Source organism: Mirounga angustirostris, unplaced genomic scaffold (genome assembly GCF_029215605.1).
Source record: "Mirounga angustirostris isolate CCGP_5_RB_7025 unplaced genomic scaffold, mMirAng1.0.hap1 SCAF_7, whole genome shotgun sequence".
NCBI lineage: Eukaryota > Metazoa > Chordata > Mammalia > Carnivora > Phocidae > Mirounga > Mirounga angustirostris.
Window position 1 is genome coordinate 23,402,507 of NW_026991715.1, and position 24,751 is coordinate 23,427,257.

The 24,751-nt window shown below is 35.9% G+C and overlaps 2 protein-coding genes across 3 annotated transcripts in view; one reads left to right on the plus strand and one right to left on the minus strand.

Moving 5' to 3' along the window:
- The window catches only part of SLC12A2 (solute carrier family 12 member 2), a 106,284-nt gene extending 84,836 nt beyond the window's left edge, over nucleotides 1-21,448 (plus strand). Inside the window, exons 18-27 of one of the 2 annotated variants that reach the window (XM_045892066.3) lie at nucleotides 195-301; nucleotides 3,857-3,936; nucleotides 7,052-7,177; nucleotides 9,948-9,995; nucleotides 11,426-11,548; nucleotides 13,029-13,140; nucleotides 15,170-15,256; nucleotides 16,538-16,673; nucleotides 16,979-17,046; nucleotides 18,521-21,448. In XM_045892066.3, coding sequence (XP_045748022.2) covers nucleotides 195-301; nucleotides 3,857-3,936; nucleotides 7,052-7,177; nucleotides 9,948-9,995; nucleotides 11,426-11,548; nucleotides 13,029-13,140; nucleotides 15,170-15,256; nucleotides 16,538-16,673; nucleotides 16,979-17,046; nucleotides 18,521-18,656 — 1,023 coding nt within the window. In that variant the 3' untranslated portion in view covers nucleotides 18,657-21,448. The remainder of the gene's footprint in view (nucleotides 1-194; nucleotides 302-3,856; nucleotides 3,937-7,051; nucleotides 7,178-9,947; nucleotides 9,996-11,425; nucleotides 11,549-13,028; nucleotides 13,141-15,169; nucleotides 15,257-16,537; nucleotides 16,674-16,978; nucleotides 17,047-18,520) is intronic. The other variant, XM_045892070.3, reaches the window with a different exon arrangement.
- A 2,621-nt stretch (nucleotides 21,449-24,069) lies between these two features.
- Nucleotides 24,070-24,455, minus strand: LOC123854100 (calmodulin-1-like). Its single transcript, XM_064595584.1, has one exon. The coding sequence runs from the start codon at nucleotides 24,453-24,455 to the stop codon at nucleotides 24,123-24,125; it is 333 nt and encodes a 110-aa protein (XP_064451654.1). The 3' UTR covers nucleotides 24,070-24,122.
- Between the last annotated feature and the right edge of the window lie 296 nt (nucleotides 24,456-24,751).

Here is a 24,751-nt window from a genome sequence, read left to right on the forward strand (position 1 = left end):
AATTTTAAAGCATTTATCTTTAGTTTTTGTATATGGTTAATCATAAGTAATATGTGATCAATGTAATCTATATAGTTTATTAAGGGTGTACAGTTTAAAAATGTTTATAGCCTGTCCATTTGGAGGATTTGATCATTTAAAAAATATTTTGCTGTATAATATATCTTTAAAGTTGTGTTTTTCCTGTATTTTAGGCTGCTGGTCTTGGGCGTATGAAGCCAAACACACTTGTCCTCGGATTTAAGAAAGATTGGTTGCAAGCAGATATGAGGGATGTGGATATGTACATAAACATATTTCAGTAAGTATCCTTTTAACACAGTAACTTGGCTCAGAAAATAAAAACTTGAACTGGTTTTTTGAAGCCTTCACTTGTTTGTAAAGGCTGTTTCTCATATTAGTCTCTTCTAGTAGAAGCATAAGAATGAAAAAGAATCAGATGGGGTTATCTGGTTTTCAGTTGATGAGCTATTATCAAAAATTTTTGATTGATCTTTCTGTGTCTCTTCATACATTCAAACATTCCACACACATATACAAATGAACACACATGTACATACTCTGGCTTCCCATTTAAGTTAGGAAGCTTTCTCGTATCCTTATAGCTATTGCTGAGTGGATTTCCCCAGTGTTGTCAGACCTGTCGCCTTCTGTTACATCATTATAATATCTGGAGCTGAGAAAAGCATATCATCACTGATACCACCCTCAGAAGTTTCGGTTTGGAAACTTGGAAACTGATTTTGCAGTTAATTGTTTGATGTATGCATTAGCTCATCTACATTTCTTTTTTTTAGTGTGCTTACATGCTTTGCTTTTCTACCCTCTTGCGTGTAAGTTCTGAGTCTGCTATTCACTTCTTAGTGGTATTTCAAATGAATGCTATTTATCAGCATAGTTTTGTTTTACATGACTTCAGCTGCCTTTGTATGGATTGTCTAATGCATTCTTTTTATTTTTTTTGTTACTTTGTCTTTTTATTTCTCTTTCTGATTTTAGTCTGTTTATGGTACAGTTGATTTTTTATGAATCTATCTGTTTAATCCACAAATGCTTAAGTTTTTTATTTTAATTCCAATATAGTTAACATACAGTGTTACATTAGTTTCAGGTGTACCATATAGTAATTCAACAATTCTCTACATCACTCATGCTCATCGTGATAAGGTACTCCTTCATCCCCATCACCTCTTTCTCCCATCCCCCTCACGACTCCCCTCTGGTAACCCTCTATTCTCAATAGCTAAGAGTCCATCATACCACCATTCTTTTTTTAAGTTATCTCTCCACCCAACGTGGGGCTCGAACCTACAGCCCGGAGATCAAGAGTCACATGCTCTACCCACTGAGCCAGCCAGGTGCCCCACATCACCATTCTTGATTGAAGAATAGTTTTTTCTTATTACAACTGCTGGTAAAACAGAACTGTTCATTCGTTCTTACAAAGTATTCCTTAATGTACGAACAATTGTCCTTTTAAAAAAAAAAAAAAAAATTTGTGTTTGGCAAAGTAGCTCTTATGACCAGATTCAAATCTTATTTCTCTGAAGTTTGACCTGATTACCCTTAACTCACAAGAGTTATTTCCCTTACTGGAACTCTTGTTGGAACCATAATTACTTACCTGTATCACATAGGATAGTTTTGTTTTCATAGCTACCTTGAAATAACTTTGAAGGAGTAACCAGATGTCATACTTTCCTTTTTAAAACATCTCTTTATATTGATTAGTAAAGTATACAATGAATAAGTTTTCCCAAGTAATTCTTAAATAAGTAAAATTAAGGCTCTGCTGGTTCTTCAGGTGCTGCAACTGCTTTTTGGCTTTGGGGTTATTACTTTTTTGTAAGCATGATTTCGTCCTGCTTTTCTAATCTGACCTGTGTACTTTGTATATATGAGGATTTGGAAAGGAAGGACAGTGTAAAAAAGATTAAGTCATGTGGGCCATCCTCCATGGGCTGTGCTTTTTCTTTCTCAAGATGAAAGACCAGTGATATGGAATAATTACCACAGAAAATAGAAAAAGTGACATTTTTATAAATAATTTTTACACTGTTGTAGTTGCTCATAGGGAAACACTTGAAGAAAGGGGTCTTTCTGACTCTGACCTTGTAGGAACTGACGTGCATGTTTGAGAGTCAAGTGTTACTCTCAGTATTATACAGCAGGCAGCAATTAAACGATAGGTTAAATAATGCTCTCGGGTTTCCAGGGCCGTGGAGATTGATGGCAGTTTTAAAACAATGATATTGCTTATTCTTTTTATCTCGTAACACTTTAGTTTTGGTTGTGATTATAAATATTTTGAACAATTGAGGTTTACTTTATTTACTGTGCCTAGTGATAGCATGGAAGGTCTGAAACTCCAAATCAGTTTTTATAGCTTAGAGAAATTAAATAGCTTATAGAAATCCCTATAGTTGATAGCAAAAACATTTACCAATTTTAATCCAAAGTAAACTCAGGAATCTATATTCCCTGGCTTTTCTTGAATCAAATCGATTTTAATTCACTTGTGATTTATTAACTATTTTTTAAATACTTGTAGTTATTCCTCGCTAGTGTTAGGTCTTTCAATATACAGCTGAGGTAGGTTAATATGTCCATTAATTTCTTTTTCCAATGAACCTCTTTAGACCTTAGTTAATTCATTATAGGAATGAGGCCAAAACTGTCTCCCCATGATTTAAAAAAGACAAAACACCAATAAAAGACCTGTTACAATGATACATGTTTTTGTGTGTGTCAATAGGAACCAAAATTTGATTTTTTTTTTCAGCTTTTAGCCTTTTCTTTTTGTTATATATAACTATAGATTATCACTCTTTTGTATATAATGAATATTCGTGGCTAGAACAAGGAAAAATAATAATGAAAGATAGAAGTTAAGCCTGTTGCACTCTGGGGAACAACCTGAAGTTTAGGAATTTGTAATTCTTGCAGTAGATTTGAGAAGATCTTGGATCTACATGATTCATGGTCTCAACAAAGTTTCCAGCATTGAAGTGTGGTTTTAGAGTTGTCTTTGAGGTTTTAATGTATTTTGTGTGTGTTATAGGATGTCCCATGTGTGTTTAAAAAACTTGAAAGGATATATGAATAATACCTGCAAATGCGTATAAAATCTTTGGACTACTTATTAAACCGTTTCTGTAAAAATGTAAGAATTGCTTTAAAATACACTGGCAGGCACCTGGTGGCTCAGTTGGTTAAGCGACTGCCTTCGGCTCAGGTCATGATCCTGGAGTCCCGGGATCGAGTCCCGCATCGGGCTCCCTGCTCGGCGGGGAGTCTGCTTCTCCCTCTGACCCTCCTCCCTCTCATGCGCTCTGTCTCTCATTCGCTCTCTCTCAAATAAATAAATAAAATCTTAAAAAAAAAAAAAATACACCGACTCCTTTCAGAAGTGATCCCTTTATACTGTCCAACCTGTTCACATTCCCAGTAGAATGTCTTTTCTTTGTCTTCATGTATTTATCTTGACTTTAAGGGTACAAGCCTAAATAAAGTATGGTGGGAAACTGACATTATTTTTCTATAATTTTAGTTTGTTTCTGAAAGGATGTGATATGAATACAGACACTGTTTTTAAACGGCTGGTGTAGGTAGAGTATCAATACTATAAAGATCTACATTTAGGAGGTTTTAATTTAAGAGTATTACAGAAAAAAGGTAAGGGAATGATACAGGATTTGAAACCGACATCAGATAGGCCTCACTGTATTTTTAAAAGCATATTTTAAGAATCAGACATGTAAAGCTGAAAGAGAAATCATCTCTTATGCCTTCATTTTATAGAGGAAGACACAAAAGTTTTTGTGATTTTTTTTTACTTTTTTCCCCCCTCTTATAGTGACGCCTTTGACATACAATATGGAGTAGTGGTTATCCGCCTAAAAGAGGGTCTGGATATATCTCATCTTCAAGGACAAGGTAAATCTTGCCTGAATAAGTTTTTTACTTTAAAAATAGAAGTGACTTTATTAGAAAATTATATGTCATTCTCACATATTCTTCAGTAACTTTAACATTCACCATCAGTCAGTCCTGTCCTTACTGTATGGCACATGAAGATCAGATCTATTTGGCTCCACCAGTTTGTACCAACCTGGATGATGGCTGGTGATTACTAACGGAGAGAATAAAATTCAGTCTAAATCATCTAAAGCTTAAGAGAAACAAGCATTAGTTTTGGTTTTAGATTGGCCAAATTTGTAAAAACACATGATAAATAAAATGTTAATGACTGCTAAATCATCAGACATTTTCATGTTCACGAAGGTCATGCTTTTTTACACAGAGTTGTACTAATAATGAAAAACTAAACTTGGGGAACCTGGGTGGCTCAGTTGGTTAAGCGACTGCCTTCGGCTCAGGTCATGATCCTGGAGTCCCTGGATCGAGTCCTGCATCGGGCTCCCAGTTCGGCAGGGAGCCTGCTTCTCCCTCTGACCCTCCCCCCTCATGTACTCTCTCTCTCTCATTCTCGCTCTCTCAAATAAATAAATAAATCTTTAAAAAAAAACAAAAAAAAAACTAGGTGATAGCATTTACTCTGTCTAGAGATAAGACCTTATGAATTATGAATCATTTTTTTAACTTTTTCATTTTGAAATAATTATAGATTCATAAGATGTTAGAAATAGTAGACAGGTCCTATGTACCCTTCATCCATTTCTCCCAATGGTAACATCTTGCATATCTATCGTTGTATGTCATAACCAGGAAATTGACATCGGGACAATTTACCTACCTTATTCAGATTTCAGTAGTTTTACTTACACTTGTGTGTGCATGTGTGCATGAACATGTGTATAGTTCTCTGCCATGTAACACATGTGGTTGATTCATGTAACCACCACATTTAAGATACAGAACTGTTCGATCACCACAAAGATCTCTCTTGTGCTACCCCTTTAAGCCCCCAGAGGCTTTGTCTTTCCCCCGTCATTAATCCCTGACACTAATCTCTTCTCCAACTATGTAATTTTTAAAGCATTTAAAAAAAAATGTTTTTAGATGAAGCTTAAAATCTAATTAAGGTGTACTGTTTACTTTTGCCCACCTTAATAAAAACTGGAAAATTCCATACCCTCTAATGATTTTCTAGTAGTTTAACAAATATTATAAGCTGAAGAAAATTGCATACCTAATATTTTACCCTTATCAATTAATTAACTAAATCATCAAAAATAGCTAAGCCTAAATAGCTGAGAGGCACATCATGAACTTTTGTCATCTGTTTATGTATTTAAACAGTTGTAATCCTCCCCCTCCTCCCACCATTTTAAGGGTATTGTGCAGTTTTGAAAGGAACGCTTTGAAGTCTTTATCCATGTAACACAAAAGTATGGCTTGCTGAAAATGCATTTTCTTCCTCTGGAGTAGGCCTTGCAAAACACTGTTTCAGTTCTCTCTTGCACTGCCAGTGACTGAGGTTTAGGGTACCTCTTAAGACTGCATAATTAGTAGTGTTCCCTTTCACTCTCAAAAGTATCACAGTTTGACTAATAAATTATATATATAGTTCTGTAATTTACTGAGATTTGAATGTGACCGGAACTTTAAGAAAGTATTTTTATCTGTTTATAATCATTATGACAACTGTTTTGGAGGTCTTATTATTCATCATCAGGATTTGGAGACAGGAATTTGGTTCAGCACAGGATTAAGAGCAGAGGCTTTGGAGTAAGATCTCCTTTGAAAATCCCACCTTTTTCTCTTAGTACAGTAGTCGTTCAGCCTGGGCGTATCTGTCAACTTCCAAGCCTCTGTTTCCTCATCTCTTCAGACATGATCATGGGCACCTGGCTGGCTCAGTCAGAAGAGCGTGCAACTCTTGATAGTGTGGTCATGAGTTCGAGCCCTACATTGGGTGTAGAGATTACTTAAATAAAACTTAAAAAAAAAAAAAAAACAAATTATACTGACTTCATAAGGGTTGTTGTAAAGACACAGCTTGTGAAGTTCTTAGCATAGTGTTGGTACTTCTTGTAATGTTGTTTCTCTTGATCTTTCTCATGTACACACAAATCAGCGATGAGGATTATGTGTGGATGGTCCGTTTTCATATGTGTTTGTCTTTGCGATGCATGTTTTCATGGTGGAAGTTAACTGTTTACTAACTCCTTCCCAAAAGATAGAAAATGGGAAAAGTACTTTAAAAATGAAGAAATGGGGGCGCCTGGGTGGCTCAGTCGGTTAAGTATCTGCCTTCGGCTCGGGTTGTGATCACAGGGTTCTGGGATTGAGCCCCGCATCGGGCTCCCCGCTCAGCAGGGAGCCTGCTTCTCCCACTCCCTCTGCAACTTCCCCTACTTGTGTGCTCTCTCTGTCAGAAAAATAAATAAAATCTTTTAAAAAAATAAAAATAAAATAAAAATGAAGAAATGGTGGTTTTACCATGAGCTTAATCCTCTGGCTTCAGCTCTCTAGTCCGGAGTATAATTTTTCAGTGTTGTTTGTCACCTTACATGTATGTGAACATTTCTCACATTTTACAGCTCTTACATGTGTAAATGACTTTGAGAGTAGAGTTCATTCACATTTCATACATCATTCTTTTGTCTACCACATTCGTAAGTTCCTTGAATCTCACTCATTACAAATTCCCCAGCACCTGATTCAAATGTCTGATGCTTAGCTATGCCTCAAGATATTTGAGTGAATAGTCCTTTCAAAACAGATGATCACATATATTCACATAAGAAATCATTTTTTGTAAGCTTAACTATTTCATAATAAACTTTGTTGTGAATTATCATTTAATTAATTTTTTTTTTAAAGATTTTATTTATTTGAGAGAATGAGAGAGAGAGAGCACGAGAGGGGGAAGGGTTAGAGGGAGAAGCAGACCCCCCCGCCGAGCAGGGAGCCCGATGTGGGACTCGATCCCGGGACTCCAGGATCATGACCTGAGCCGAAGGCAGTCGCTCAACCGACTGAGCCACCCAGGCGCCCTCATTTAATTAATATTATACCATGTTGTTTTCATGAATGGTTAAAACAAGATTTTAGATAACATCTTGATTACTTTTCATGTCCATAGAAGAATTATTGTCATCACAAGAGAAATCTCCTGGTGTCAAGGATGTGGTACTAAGTATGGAGTATAGTAAAAAATCGGATTTAGATACTTCAAAACCATCTGATGAGAAAGCTGTTACACACAAAGGTAATTTTTATTCAGACAAGAGATGTTATTCATGGTAATGTTTAATTTTGGGAGAAATGAGTTTTATTATATAACATGTCTTAATAAGTAGCCCCTTCTCTAATTAGTACTGCTCATTTCTAGTTGATAAGGTAAAATGGATGGCTGCAAAGTGACTAGCTATTTTTCAGGTATTAAAGTAGGTTGTAGAACAGAAAACATGCCAATTAATTACACTCTCATATGTTCTTGTATGTTTTATTTATTCTTTGAACAATTTTGCTTGAAGCATAGGTTAAATCTGAACTTGGAAGGAAATGTGGTAATTTGAGAGTAATGTAGTAGAGCATAAGATAACCCTGAAAGGAATGAAATTGATAAAAATAATCTACCTAATTTTTCTATAAATCAAGATATTTAAATACCGGGGATTTTATTTATGTGCTAAGAAATTCAGAATATTTTTTTACATCTACTGCACCTGGAGTTGTTGAGGTAAAGCCATGTAATAAAAAATCAAATGCAATTTTATTCCACATTCTAGTCTTTTGAAGGAATGAGCTGTTGGCATATGGTTACTGAACTGTTAGTTCAGTAATTGCAGACACATTGCCCCTGGTTTTAAGCCACACACGGGTTTCTAAATCTCATGAGGTTTTCAGATAATTTCATCCATCTACCTATGTCATGTTTATGAGACGGAAAGAGGGATGACTTCCAAATCTTACTCTCCCACCCTCACTCTCCTACCTCTGATCAGCCCAGTATCTCCATCTGTCCTAGCCCCAGCCGGCACGCAACAGGAAAAATCTGCACTGTAAATCATCAAACCGTATCATACTTGTTTGATTCCTGTCAAAGAATTACCATCCTTTTTCTGAAATTGATTACCTTGGACAAATCCTGTCTCTTTGAAATTGATCTTTTCCAGATTATGCAGAAGCATTGCTGTTGCTTTTTATTGCTTTCCTTTCTTACCTTGTGTGCTTAGAGTAGTGGTAGTTGAGGCTTTAGTTGATACCCATTTCCCCTTTAAGTTCTTTGCTGTATCAATTATAATTTTTTTTCCTGTTTCATCTCAAAACTCTATAAAAGATTTGATAACTGTTCTTACATTCCTGCATTTATTTTTAGTTTATGGTATACATGCTTTCATTTCCTCCTACTTTTTATTTTCACTGCCATTTTCTTTTTCCTAAAACAAATCCTTTCTTTACAGAATCTGTTAGGAATTGATAGGTAAAAGTAGGATGGGAAAGGAAGAAGTAGTTAGTAATCATCAGGCATCTACTCTGTGCCTCCCACATTGCAGTGGGCATTATCCATACGTTAGCTCATGACTGCATGTCACAGTCTTGTGGAGTCATTGTTTTTACAGAGTGGGAAACTACTTGCCTTTTTATTATAAAAATGTAAATACCTTTAATACTTTTAAATACCTTGGTGTAAGTCATTTTTAAGTGTCAGGATTTCCTTGACATTTTTTGAGCTCTTTGAAAGGAATACACAGGTGTGCCCATATGTTTTTATTATCATCAAAGACAGTATCAAATACCTACTTTATAAGAACAATAATATTTAATCCTATAAAAATCAAATGTGATCATTGAAATGTTTCTTGTTCCATCACAGGCATAAGAAATTAGTGTTCAAAAACAGCATTCATTTTATTTTGTGTTTATTTTCTCTCTAGCCAGTTACTTTCAAAATTAGCATAGAAACCATAGAAAAGTTTATATAATTTGAAAAGTCTTCAGAATATTATAAACTTTCCTGTGTAATTATTACATAGGCCTAGATGTTCGGTATGTCTGTCTCGGTTATTGGGGCACACAGAATGCTTACTTTGTGCTGGGCACCGAGATGGGTGCTTTCATGCTTGCAGCATAATGATCTGAAGAGGTAGGTATCCTTCATCCTTCTTCCTAACAAGGAAGGTGAGGAGTTAACTAGCTCAAGCTCACACAGTCAGAAAAAGAGTTAAAGGCAATAATACTGGAATCCTGAGAGCCACTGACTCAAGAGCAGTGAACTCTTTCCTGTCCAGGTCGGGAGTTCTATATGCCTCACACAACTAGAAGAAGCTTATATGAAGAAAAAAACGGAGATTAGGAAGACTGTTAACTCCAAGAAAATACTTACAGATACTGAAATACAGATGGTCCAGTACATGCATACACATATATGTACATGCATAAACACATATATGCTTATATTTTATACACACACACACATATATAAATCTATGTAGGCCTATATAACCTGGTATTTTATATGAACCAAAAGACTGTCTCTGATCAAATTCCTTATTATTTCAAGTGAATAATTTTTAAAAATACCAGATATCCATTATATGTTTCTAAAATTACTTTTCAGTCATTTGCACCACGATGCAGTGGCACTGATTAAAATTTATGTATTATCTGCAATGTCAGTTTTTAATGTCCTATTTCTATTCTATAAGCCATTGGTCAGAATCTCTTCAACTGATTTCAAGTATGAAAGTTTAAAAGTTTAAAAATCCTGCTGAAGTTTTTATCAGTTTTATAGGAATAAAATTTAGGGGTGAGTGTTAATCAGTGGCCCTCTTGGAGAGGGTCTAAAAATATGTTTGCTTTTAAAAATCCTCAACACTCAGTGTAGAAAATATCTATCTCCAGTCTTGATTATTTTTCACAGACTGTCTCTTCATACTGTGTTTTGTTTATAAATGTGCTCTATTTACATTTTCATTATTTAATTAATATAAAAGCAATTAACTTATATTTTGTGTTTTTTAAACATAATCTAGATGAGGAAGAGGATGGCAAGACTCCAACTCAACCACTGTTGAAAAAAGGCAGGCATTTTTCATCATTTTATTTTAATCCCCTTTTTCATACTGTTAACTCTTTAACTCCAGCTCTGCTATTTTATTTTTTTTTACCTGAGTTTTTATTTCCATGGCGAGGTGATGTTACAGTTATTTATTGAATGCAGATTAGAAAAAAAATCATCTTTAGTTTACCTAAAAAAATTAAGTCATCCCAGGGAAAGGTGGTATATCAAAGACAATTATTTTAAATCATTATAGCATTTCTGAAATACTCCAACCCTGAATGTCAGTATTACTTTTTTTTAATTTAAACTGCATGGTTCAGATGATAAGCAGAGACACTGAAATGGGTCTTTGCCAGTGTCACTCGCATTCTTTACCATCAGTTGTTCCCAGCCAAGCCCTTAATTTTGATACTAATATATTTTTCATTTCAAAAATTACAATATTTCTCACAGCCCTGCTGCGTTTGGGAGATACACAGTCATGTCCCCGTGCATGACTTTTATGAGAAGGAGATAGAGGTGAGAGTTACGGAGCAGTGTGGTTTGGCAGCCATATTATGTCATCATGCAAAATCATTCGTTATGTTTGCGTGCATCATGGCAGCATGAGAAGTGAATGACACATCCTGCAGAAGTGATCAGGTTTCCTCCTGTGGATTCCTGCTTTTAAAAATTTAGTGTAGGAGTCTCATAGTAGTCATTTGCTTGCTCATAGAGTCCGTGCTGATTTTTTTTTTTTTTTTTAATTTTTTTAATTCCTGGGAATATAAACGGGAACTCCCTTGGTATTTCGTTCTTGAGACCTGCAGCAGATGGTGCCCTTCCAAGGAGTTCCTACCATCTTTCTGTACTTCAAAGAAAGATGTATCATTATATTCTTTGGGCATCGCATACTGAGGAGACAAGTTAGGTCAAGATGAGGGTGTCCTTCTTTAGCCTTGGAGGTTTCACTGTGATAATCATTAGATTGTATTCATTTGTCTTCCACTTCCTTCTGTCTTTTATATTATTAATAACAACATTATGTGTAAGAAATTTCTTTGATCTTTATATTATTGAGGAACCACATTACAAAAGAAATATGTTCATGGAATAGGCATGAACTTAATTTGTCCAGTTAGCCTAAAATGGCTTCTCAGTAATTAAAATCTAGCAGTCAGTTACAGTTTTCTTGATTGGTATTTATGATTCTCTTTCATTCACAATGCTTCAAAGTATTAGAAATTATGCAAGATAATTTGGATGAGTTTAGCTCTTGTAAAGATATATTTATCTGTAACCATTTTTTTAAAGTACATTTAAATTTTAAACAACTGAAAGCTTATGATGGACTCCATATACAACTACCTGCATTTTAAGTACACAAAAGTTAGGAAACTATAGGAATGCAGCAAAAGGGACTTGAATATTTATCTCCCTTACATCTTACTTTTCTGCTTAATCCTTTAGAATGCAAAGGCCCTGCTGTGCCCTTAAATGTAGCTGACCAAAAGCTTCTTGAAGCTAGTACACAGTTTCAGAAAAAACAAGGAAAGAATACTATTGATGTCTGGTGGCTTTTTGATGATGGAGGTAAGGTTGTTAATATGCTTTTGAGCAATTTTACATAATAGTGAAGTTGTGGGAATAGTACTGAGAAATGGCAGGTATGCTTCACTCCTAGACAACATTCCCCAAAGCAACAGGATTGATTTCAGAATCAGGTGTCAGGCTTAATTGTTACCTCTTCAGTGTCCTTCACTTTGGAAGTTGACTGGTTATTCCTTGTGCTCATGACCTTAACTTTTTTTTTTTTTTTTTAATATGACCGACCATTTTTAGAATGTCACTAGATTTGAAGTACCATTTGATCTTTCATTATAACTGGTTCAAGTTATGTCATTTTGGTAGAAATCTCACAGAAGTGATGCCTTGCTCTTCTGTCTATATCTCATCAGGGGGCACATGATGTTGATTTGCCTCATCACTGGTGAAGTTAACTGTCCACTCAGTAAGGTGGTTTTCATTAGATCTTGAGAGTGAAAAGTGACCGTTTCCCCTTGTGTAGTTACACATATTAGGGGATGGGGAGGTACTTTGGGGTTATGTTAAATAGACCATTGTTACTGCAACCTTTACCACCCACCATCTTTAGCATCCACTGATAGTTTTGCCTCTTGTTACTGTTGGTGTGGTATGTTTGTGGTTGTCAAATGGTGATTTTCCAATCCTGTTAATTCTTCCTCATTTATTAGTTGGCATTTTATTGTAAGGAAGAGCCTTCTCCTTATTTTTATCCTTGCTGATTCATCGATTCCCATTATATTCAGTAGGAGATGATTTGTCATTCTCATGATTTGTTTTGATGTTCACATTGTTCCCATATTTGCCCAGTGAGATCCTGTGGAGGCTAACTTGTATGTCATTTGTCATTTCCCAGTCGTTTTTTATTTTCTGATATAATGAGATGTTCTAGGCTCACTTTTGCGCTTTGCCTGCACCAGCCATTGAATCACCGTCTACCCAAGGAGCCCGGATTGCTTTTAGTGGAGAAGAGTATTTAGGAACAATGATCATGGCATTAAATAGGCTTGTTGCTGCTAGGGTGTCCCTGCGCCCCCAGGTCCTCTCAGTGGATGGGTCTCAGAAACATACATGTATGTGTTTGTACGTGTAGGTATAAATTGAAAACCAGTTCCAGTTCAACACTGCACGCTTCAGTCCAGCTTCTCCCTTCTTGTATTTCTCATTTCAGTGAGAAACCTGGCCCCCATTTGGTTCAATGAATTCTCTCATTTCCTCATTGCTCCTGTATGTGACTGCTCTCCTAACTCTGCCGGGCCACTCTCCCCTCCTCACCGCCTTCCTCACATAGCCCGACTCCGTTGGGCTGTCCTCTTTGTTCAGGCCTACCTCATGGCTTTTTGACTGAATTATTAAGGAAGGACAGAAAGAAAAATTGTGTTGGACACTGAGTTGTAGTAAACATGTTTTTAGAGATTAAACTGAATGAAAAGTTCTTACTTGAGAAATCAGCATCTAGTAAATGATTTTTTATATTTTTATGATTTAGGTTTGACTTTATTGATACCTTATCTTCTGACTACCAAGAAAAAGTGGAAAGACTGTAAGATCAGAGTATTCATTGGTGGGAAAATAAATCGAATAGACCATGACCGGAGAGCGTAAGTCTATTTAAATTGAAGAGCATTTATCTTATTTCAGTATCTATTTCTATTTCATTATTTCACTATAGTACAGTATATATTTGATAGGATAAAACAGACAATCCAGAAAATGTCAGTCATGTTGCCCTGTTCTCTACTGAAGCTAAAAATTCTAGTTAAACGGATAAAACCGCATTCTCTTTAATTTAGTCTTCATGTTTAAGTTGTGGGTACTTAGTGTTACTGATACCTATTATTTTTTCCTATGTTGACATTTTAGAAAGTATTAAAAACTTGGAGCATTGGAATGTTAAGCGCCTTTTTAAAACAAAATCAGGGGATGTGCCCCCAAATTACACATTCATCTGTGAGATACATTTTGTAGACTTGAAGACAACAGAAACACAGGATGCCATTTGTCACCCACTGTCTTATTTCCGCTGTGCTGTCACCATTCTAGTTCTGGTTCCAGCGCTTTGCTAAGTACCCTGTATCTTGTCTCTGACCTTTTCAGCATATATTGTACACACTGCTCCTGAGTTCACATTTGGAAACCAAAGCTCTGATCATATGATTCCTCTGCCCAAAGTACTTTTAATTTCCTCTCTGTTACATACCATAGAAAGTCTGTCGTGTTCCCCAACTCTGCCTTATACTTCATTTTACAATTCTGCATCTGCCCCAAATAAGCATGTGATTTCAGACTCATACTCCTTCCTACTTACAGTATAGTACAGTATATATTTGATATAGTACAGTGTATATTTGATATATTTCTCTACTAGAGGTAGCTCTTCGCTTGCCTCCCTTCTCTGTGGCAGTACCGCATCCTTTCACGTCCGGCATTGCTATCACTTTCTTCATAACACCTTCCCTCTTTTTTTTTTTTTTTTTTACCCTTGTCTCCCCATAGTTGTTATCCGTCCTTCCTGAATAACAGAGTACTTGGTCCACTCATTGCATCCTGGAGCTCATTTTATATTTATTTTCATCTCTTAGATTTGAGTTTTGTGGGCCCTGACACATAGACACGTAGTAGATCTATAGTGGAATTCAGCGGAGTGTCCATTCATCTCAAACAAGAAGTATGCAAGAAATACTAGAAATAATTTAAAAGTTAAACCTGTAGCCGGTGTGTTTTCTAATTTCTTAATTTAGAAAACTCTTTTTATTAAAGATAGAATCCTATTTTGCTAACTTCTTTTCTTGTATGTATGTTTCCACTTTTCTGTTGTTGCCACCAAGGCTTCACAGCCAGCTCTGCCTCCAAAAAGGTGTTTCTTTCCTGAAAACTCAGAGGCTTACTGGAGCCCAGCACCGCCCCACCTCAAAAATTCTGTGAACTTCATTTGCCATCAGTTATAGCTTTAGTTTGGCCCCAAAAAGTCCTATTTAGACCTTGAGATACGCATTCTTCATGGGTGGAAGAATAATCCAGAAATAATTAAACCTCCAAGTGTTTACTAGTTTTTGCTGAAGTCCATATACTTACCAATATAATTGGTCTAAAATAGTCTTTACTGAAGTAGAGCTGACACACAGTGTTCTGTTAGTTGCGGACGTACAGCATGGAGATTCGCTATCTCCGTGTGTCATGCTGCCCGCTGCAGATGGAGCTGCCATCTGTCACCATGCAGCACGAGTAAATGCCACTGACTCTCTGTCCCTGCTGTACCTTCCAGCCTCGAGGCTTGTTCGTTCTGGAACTGGAGGTCTGTTTCTCTCACTCCCCGTGACAAAAATTAAATTTAAAAACTAGTTGCCATTCAGATTTCATTATTAATGTCTTGCTCTACCCGTTCATTATTGGATACTAAGATGAGATTCAGAGAAAGCAAAAGAATGTAACAGGAGTCTCTACTCAGGGAATTTAGATGTCTACTTAGTTGAACATACAATGTGAAGTAATTCAGATGGACTTTGTTTAGCACCTGAGACAGTTTTCCTATAAATCATGCTTTTTCAGATATACTGATTCAGCCCGAAACAGAATAAAAATACTTACATACAGCTTTCGTGTATCTCAGTGCTATTCCTTTTGTTTTAGGATGGCTACTTTGCTTAGCAAGTTCCGGATAGACTTCTCCGATATCATGGTCTTAGGAGATATTAATACTAAACCAAAGAAAGAAAAGTAAGTTGTTGGATAAATTACTCTTCACAGATTTCTGATCCTTTTATGGGTGACCTACTCAGATACTCTAGTAACAGATCATTCTAAACTAATTACCTGGGGTTTTGCCTGCTCAGTTATATGTGAAGTCAACTCTTTTTAATCTGGCACTGATGGTTGGCATGCTTACAGCAGATACCAAAGTAAGTCTAAAGGGCTTTCAAGTTTTCAGAGAATTCAACTACTGTTGTATAAGTAATTTCTGAAAATCCTAATGACACAGAAATTCCACATGGTTCTTTAAATTTTGATTTTTCATGCCTATTTTCATTACCACTACTCAATCCCTACCCCATCTGATGTATTACTTCTTACTATTTTGCTTTATTACTAAAATAGGAGAATCTAAGAATTTGCCTATAATAGTTGCGTTCAGAATTCTCAAGAGTCAAAGAAAAGTATACTCATGGAATAGTCCACCTGAAAATGGTATATAGAGGATATTATAATTATGTGCATATTTATACTACCAGGCATAATTTTAATTATTCTCAAATAAATGGTGAATAAATGATGAAGCTGGTATAAAGATTTAAATAGAAAATAATAAGGTATGCTTTGTAAGGTTATGGCCAGGGAAGGATTTGTTTCCTTTTATAAAATAATATATACCAGGAACTTTGTATGAGACTTGATACTGAAAAATGTTTTTCACATTCATAGAGGATTAGAATGTTTTTGATGTTCTTTTACTGTCCTATATCTTATTAAGTATCTTTGGATCTAGAGATTAATTCTGCATCTTCTTAAATGTTCAATATCTGCCCACTCCTCTCTTCAGAATATTCTAGTACCTTTTCTACTACTACTCCTCTTTTTCTTCATGGGTACTTGAACTAGGAACACTCTTGAGTATTTTGAGTAAAGGAGCAATACAATTTGACATATTGCTCAAAAGGATCCTGTTAGCTACTGTGATGAAAATTTATGTAGGTTGAGGGGGGTGAGCATAGGAGCAGGGGGTAAATACAGAGAGGTGAGTGTGAGCACTTGAAATTGCAATTTTATTTTTGTGAATACAGTTCTAAATTTCTTATCAGTTTGAGAAACTAGCGATTGCTGTTTTCTGGATAAGTTGCCGGAGTGATGGTTATAAATTAGGGTATGGAGATGAGCATAATAGATGGAAAACACTTAACTTCTCAAGTTCTAATTTAGCATTTGAGATCTTAATGTTAAGGAATTGAAATTGAGGTTAACTGTCAGTATTCTTTCTGGGTTTTTGTTTTTGTTTTCTTAAAGTATTGTAGCTTTTGATGAAATGATTGAGCCATACAGACTTCATGAAGATGACAAAGAGCAAGATATTGCAGATAAAATGAAAGAAGACGAACCATGGCGAATAACAGACAATGAGCTTGAACTCTATAAGACCAAGGTATTGTCTCTTCTGCTTTTCCTTAATATTCCATTGATTTTTAAAAAAAAAATAAGGAAGACATAAATATCAAGAACTGTCATTTGTTACGGGAGGAACCAGTTGTGTAAATTCAGTCTCCTCTAAGTTGGGTCTGTATGTGAATAGTGTGTATAAATCATTAATTCTTTTCTAAATTAGGGGACAGATATTTTTATTACAGCAAAATTCTTCTGGTTTCTTTTTGCTTACTTATAGTTCTATGAACTACACTAAATTCCGCTTTTCAAATGGTCCAGGAATGACTTTGTCCTGTTTTATTTCAGACTTACCGGCAGATCAGGTTAAATGAATTATTAAAGGAACATTCAAGTACAGCTAATATCATTGTCATGTAAGTACTGTCTATACTAAGATTTTCTTGAGCATTCATTTTATGATGATGCAATTAGTATCGATTTCTATATCAAGTACAAACCTATATAAACCCCAGTAATGACTTAACAGTTATAAGGAAGAAAAAACAAACTTCTGTTAATACACTTTGCTTTAAGCATATGGAGAAATCATTTAAGGTAGGAGGAGAGAAAAACAAAAATCTTAAGCTTGTATGAATCTAAGTAATTCTTTATCATAATAGTTTATTTTGGAATTTTTCCTTTATCTTTTTTCCCACCTTTTAAAAAATTCCTTGGCTTAAAGGACACGACAGCATAGCTCTTAAGCCTATGTGGGGTCTGAGGGCCTCAAGTTAAAATTTGGACTCTGGGGTGTGAGGTGTGGGACACCTGGCTGTCTCAGTCAGTCAAAGCGTTTGACTCTTGATGTTGGGGTCATGAGTTCGAACTCCACATTGGGGGGTAGATTGTACTTCAAATAATAAAAAATAAAACCTTAAAAAAAGAAAATTTGGACCCTGGGCAACATCCTCATAGAAATGATACCATCAAGTTAACTTGGGGATTAAATTTAAAAAATGGTTCCCGTCAGAATCTGCACCCCCGTGTTTCCACACACAAACTTGACAGACAGACACTCTGTCCTCCACTGGACATAGACGCTATCTGGCTTTTCTTTCACTAAAGTCAGATTAGCTACATATTACTTGAGCCCAAATTTTCTCTGTCACGGAGCCACAGTCCTTAAATAGGTTTAAAAAAAAAAAAAAAGCTCAGGCCTCCAAAAATATGACAAATGATGAAATAAAGCAATACCAAAGGATTGTTATTTTGATTAACAAAAAACAATACAGCAGGAAATTTCAAGTTTTGCTGCTGCTGATCAGATATTTGTAATGGAAGATGTTAAAACATAGAAATCTAGAGAGAAACACTGTAGAGCAGCTGGTTGTACTACCACTATGTACAGATAAAAATGAAAGGAGAAGATAGGAGATTGAAGTTTAAAATTAATACATAGAATTAATTATGTTTGAATCTCATTTATCCATGTGTGGTTTCTGCTTTCTTAATTTAGGTAGAAACATCCCTTTCTCCTAGAAGAAGTCTGTCCTTATTGAAGAAGGGGGGATGGGAGGTTTAATGTTAGAGACCAAATGTGTTGCAGATAATAGAAATATTAGATATTTCTAATAATAATAATATATAATAATAATAATATAATAATAATTTCATCTAAATAATAGATGAACTTTTAAAAATCTTTTGTTCAAACATGAAGAAGGGGCAATAGTGATATGAGTATTGTCATTGCTACACCATGTTCACAGTTTGCCTGCACTCCAAAATAATGTATAACCACGGTACTTTTTAGTTACTATTATTAGTGACTCAATATATAATTTTTATTGTGTTTTATTTTTTTCAACTTAAATGCATTGCCTAATTTCCTTTCTCTTTTTGATCCAGGAGCCTTCCAGTTGCCCGGAAAGGTGCTGTGTCTAGTGCTCTCTATATGGCCTGGTTAGAAGCTCTCTCGAAGGACCTACCACCAGTTCTCCTAGTCCGTGGAAATCATCAGAGTGTCCTTACCTTCTATTCCTAAATGCCTCAGTACAGTGGACAGCCCTCCAGGTGGTACTTGAGCGCCTAGTGAAGTCACTGAAATCTTCAAAGACACATTAACATCCCAATGGCGAACTGTGACTTTTCTTTCACCTTTTCATTAACTTGAAAGCACACAGGGAAGTTGCTCCACTGATATGTGTATGGAGACTTCAGTTTTAGTCAGTTCTGTATTTCAATCTTAATGAATGATGATGATTCCTTGTTGTTGGACTGAAGCTCACGAGAGTAGAGTTTTCCTTTGCTACTTGAATAGCAATAAAAGTGTGTTATTTTGTGATTGATGAAAGGAGTACAAAAAGCCTTTAGCCTTGAGGTGCCTTCTGAAATTAACCAAATTTCATCCATATATCCTCTTTTATAAAATTTATAGAATGTCAAATTTTGCCTTCAGCTGTCATTTTCGTTTCTGGTCTCTCCCACCTTAAAATGAAACGGACACTGCTTTTCTTCTTCCATTGACCAGTTAGTGTTGAGTACTGTATGTTTTCTATTACTTTTATAAAGGTATCTGTTAGATACTAAAGGTGAGAATTAGGGCAAGTTAATGAAAAATGCAAAAAAAAAAAAAAAAAAAGCCAACAAAACAAACAAAATGGTAGCCAAAAAGTGACCCCAAGGTTAAGTTTGTATGGGTACATATAAAATGTAGATGTAGGGACAAAAGACCCAATAAACCTTTCTTTTTTTAAAATCTCTAATTGGCTGTTATTTGTACTTTTATTTGAAATCTTAGGGAAGGTTGAAGACTTATTCAGTACTTCTGTATACCAGGCTGAAAAATCCCCTGTTGTCATTCTTTAGACCTAAGTCCTCAAAATCATTTGTATCTATTAGAAGAGCGATTTGTCCTAATTTATAGTTTTCCTCAAATCTTGAGGGACTTTTAAGAAATGCTAAAAGATTTTTCTCAAGGAAAATTAGACAAAGCAATGTCATTAAGTGGAATATTTCAATAAACAATATGTGGAATTCCACTGTACACGTCCTTTATAAATCATTAAAATATTTAGCGTTTCATCAAATGGTTAAATGGACCACTGGTTTCTTAGTGAAATGTTTTTAGGCTTAATTCATTCAATTGTCAAGTACACTTAGTCTTAATTAATATACTCAGGTTTGAACAGATTATTCTGAACATTTAAATTTAATCCATTCTTAATACTTTAAAACTTTTTTGTTAAGAAAAACTGCCAGTTTGTGCTTTTGGAATGTCTGTTTTGACATCATAGTCTACTAGTAAAATTTTGACAGTGCGTACGTACTGTTACTAAAAGCTTTATATACAATTATTAATGTGAAGTTTTTCATTTTTTATTCAAGGAAGGATTTCCTAAAAACATTTCAAGGGATATATGTCTACATATCTGTATGTGTGTATGTATGTGTGTATGCATACACAGATGCATATGTGTATATATAATGACATTTATGTTGCTGGGTTTTTGCATTTGAAAGTGATCAAGATTCATTCGATTAACATTTTTTGATTTCAGTAAACATAAGTTCAAAATTAGATTGAGAGAGGTTTCACGGAGAACAAAGGTGATCATCTGAAGGGCATGTAACTTCACACAGTTACTGTTCTGAGAAATGGAGAACGCATCCTCTGCAGTACTGTTCAGTGAGTTCGTTGGTATACATTTTGGTGGTGAAGAATATATGCAGATTTCATGAATCTTGATAGATATCATTAACGTCACTATGTTGCCAATAGTGCAGTATTTTTGCTGTGTGAGCATAAACAAAATGAATAGAAAAGTGGAGATCTGATGATATTTTTGAATTCAGAACATTAAAACGAAGTAATTGTTTTTCCAGGTTTTTTTTTTTTTCCTACAGTGTAACTCACAGCATTGTTCCATTTATTGCAGGTTTTGTAGTGTTTTGGGGGAAAGAGTAGAAATGTCATATTATTCAGTAAACAAGACCGTGTTTGAACTTTTTAAATGGATAATAGGGCATGAACTGAGTGCTGCTATCTTGAAATGTGCACAGGTACACTTATTATTATTTTTTTTAATTTTTCCCATTCAGGAAACCATCATTGTGATCTGTACTGCAGGAACCAAATGTCATGCATCATACATATGTGTATAAAGTACATAAAATATATCTAAATATGCATAATGGGGGGAGGGTAATATTGTCTGTGAAATAATGTAAGAAGCTTTTCACTTAAAAAAAATGCATTACTTTCACTTAACACTAGACACCAGGTCAAAATTTTCAAGGTTGTTGTAGTACTCTAATAAATTTCAACAATTCTTAGAGATGCTAGCTAGTGTTGAAGCTATTCTAGTTTATTTTGTTTATGCTGAATTTGATTATTTTAATGCCAAATTTTTTTCTTTTTTTGAGTTCTAATCATTGGTGATAACTTGGAAATAAATATGTAATGGCATTTGACAGTTCATTATTCCTATAGGTAAATACTCATTGGGTTTAGAGAGAATGGTGGTGTTAAGCTGATGATTATTGGTTAATTAAATCAGATATTTATTTGTTACATTATTTCGTTTGTATTTTAGGTTTCCTTTTACATTCTTTTTATATGCTTTCTGACATTACATATTTTTAAAGACTATGGAAATAATTTAAAGATTTGAGCTCTGGTGGATGTTTATCTACTAAGTTTGAAAATGTAATATTTTGATAATACTGTACTATAACTGTCACACAAATGCTTTTCTAATGTTTTAACGTTGAGTATTGCAGTTGCTGCTTTGTACAGAGGTTACTGCAATAAAGGAAGTGGATTCATTAAAACTATTTAATGTCTACTATTTTATCTGTTTTATAAATCTATGGCAACTTTGTGATGTACCCTCGGTTATATAACTGTTATTTCACAATGTCTGAGTTTTTTAGTGGCTTTTACCTTTAATATTCCTACCTTAGAAAGTTGTTCGAAATTGTGCACTATCCCTAAACCTTTGAAATAGTCACTATTGATATTTGACAGTGGATTGAACCATAGAAGATACAGCTCATTTTGATTTTTTTTAAAAAAGTGATTTTACTTTTCTAATTCTTTTTACATTATTTTTGGGCCAAATCATGCATTTAGGAATGAGGATACTAGACTAAAATGGATCCATAGTCCCTGTCTTTTCTTCAGAAGATTTTTGGCTAAGCTGACTTACAGTTTTATAAAACATTTTCACTTTCTCATTTGAACATTATAGTAAGTGAGGACAGTTATATATCCAGGACAGTTACTTTTCTCTCTCTTACTCTTGGGAAAGCAACTTGGAGCAATGTAGGGAATTTTCTGAGGTCATGTGGTAAATCAGTGAAGAATGTTGGCCCAGAGCCCAGATCTTTCATCTCCAGGGATATCTCTATTACGCACTCACTGCTGCCTGATCCATAACTGAGAGGGCTGGGATAGACTGGCCATTTCCAAACTAGTCATCCAATATTGCTAGTGAGTGTGTGTTCAGGTAAGGCGAATTCCAATTAGAAACAGATTGGCTACAGGCTGGCTTAATAGATCTGAAACGAAATGTAAGTGTTCATTGCATGCTTTTTGCTTCTTGCTTCTTTTCCAATAATCCTACTCTTCAGGCTAGTGACTTCTTTGGGGAGTTAAAAGAGAATTCAAAGGCAGCTATGAATGTGGCATTTCCTAATATCAGAGCATCCAGTGGTTTTCAAAACAGGGATGGAGTTCACCTTCCAGCCAGCAGGTATTTTTGGTTCCTTCACCAGGAAGAACAGATAAATGCCTCTGATACAATTCTGTCTTTACGTATCAACAGGATGTTTGTAGGTTCAGAGCAAATAGGTGGTAATTTAATGCTTGACTGTTTAAGATGGCACAAATCCTGGGAAACACTCATCAGAAAGTACTGTTTAGTTTAGCTAGTTTAGGTAGTAGATACACAGAATGTTATCCAGCTGTTATCCATTGTTAACCAACTTGACATACTTGTTTTTGTAGACGACTAAAATACCTAAAGATCTAAGTCCTGTTGCTCTTTATGGAATCTGGAGGCAGTGCTCAGAGACCTCTTTCACACGTGATAGGCATTTCAGGTAGGCTATTGAATGGGAGCATTAAGAACTTAAGCCCATTTTCTCCTCTTGACTCTAGCTTTGAATTTTGTGTTAGACAAGAGTGAGCAAGTACTGTTTTAGGGAAAATGTGAAGGCCTCTGAATCGGTCCCGCCCTGCTGTGCAGCCTTACTCAGGCAGGCTCTAAGCCTAGAACAGGAACTCATCCCCCAAAACTAGCGTCATGTCCACACATATCCTTTGTTCCACTCTTCTCAGATACGAATGCAAATTACCAAGATGTTCCGACCATAGCTGCAAAGGAAAATAAACTGTACTTTTTTTATCCACAGCATAGGATCAGTGATCCGTGGACACTGAACGCAAACATAGAGGCCCGTGACTCAGTACTGGTCAGAATCTCACTAGATGACTGCTGAAGCTTTGGGGCTGGGGGGGGAAACATGGAGATTCTGTCCTGGAAGCATTCGCTTAGCCAGTCTGATGGGAAGCAGTTTACAGGGCCATTTTATGTCTTGTTTTTTTACGTTAATGGTCTTTTTTTATTGGAATAAAAAAAAAAAAAGACTAGCATTGACAACTTGGAATGGACGTAAATTGTAATTTCTTGATCAGCAGTGTTGATGGGTGTGCTGAAGTCCACATCCACAGCCTACTCTTCTTGCTCCAAGTCATGGTTCAGGAGGTTTTAAAAACGAGAGTCCCAAGATGCTCCCTTGGTAAAGGTTTCTTTAAAAAAAAAAAAAAATTGTGTGAATGGTGACAGCCTGACACCCATTTCACTTTAGGACAACATGGACAACGCTAAACCAACACACATGGCATGCCACCGGGATGCGTGTCATGGTCACCATGGGTGGGGGCACCCGGAAATACGAGAGTGCCGTCCTGCTAAGTGGGGCTACGTCTAGACTATCCTTCACCCATTTTCTGCACAGCATCCTGAGGTAAACCAATTTTAAATGTTTTGTTTTCAGTAAACCAGCTATGACAATTTATACTAACAAGTTGAATTAGAACACCTTTGAAGAAGTTTTAAATTTGCTTTTTACATTTTTCGCTTTTAATACAAATGCCTGACTGTGCTCAGTTGTCAAGCTGCTTGCATGAAAAACTGGCCAGCCCAAACAGTGTATTAATCATGAGCAAATGGAACTGCAAGGAGTCCACTAGGTGCTTTCTTATCATTAAGGTAGTACAAGTATTTATATCGTAGAACTGATGTGTAGCTTGATCTCTAGGGGACAGAAACACCAACCAATACTTGCAGATTTTGTGTGGACAGAAGATACTTTTGACATTCAGTTTTGCTATATAGAAACAGAATGAATAAATGAACTTTTTTTTTTTTTTTTTTGCAAGAGGCTAAGTAAAAGATTCAATCTGATTCTTCTAGAAGGGGGGAGAGGAGTTGAAAGTGGGCCTTCATTTGGCAGTCATCATCTGTACAAATTCTTCATAGTTGACTTGCCCATCTCCATCAATATCTGCTTCTCTGATCATTTCATCTACTACTTTATCTGTTAGTTTGTCTCCCGTGACATGACGTAGCTCCGCCGCGCTGATGTGACTGTTGCCATCCTTGTCGAAGACTCTGGATGCCTTGCGAATTTCTTCTTCACTGTCTATATCTTTCATTTTTCTAGCCATCATAGTCAAAAATTCTGGGAAGTCAATGGTGCCATTACCGTCGACATCCACCTCGTTGATCAGATCCTTCAATTCAGGTTCTGTTGGGTTCTGACTCAGTGACCTCATGACTGTTCCAAGTTCCTTTGTTGTGATGGTGCCATCGCCATCTTTGTCAAATGGGGAGAAAGCCTCCTTGAACTCTGCAATCTGTTCTTAGGTCAGCTGATCAGCCCGGGTGCGAGCGAAGGGAAGAGGAGCAGAGGCAGCGAGGGCGGCTGCACCAGCGCGGGGGCTGTGTGGGCAGGGCACCTCCGCTGCCCCCCGTGCCCGCGAGTAAGGGCGCCGCGCCCGCGGGGCTCCCAGCACCACTGCCCCATTTTATGTCTTATATCTCTAATAACAGATAAACCAGAAAAGTTTTA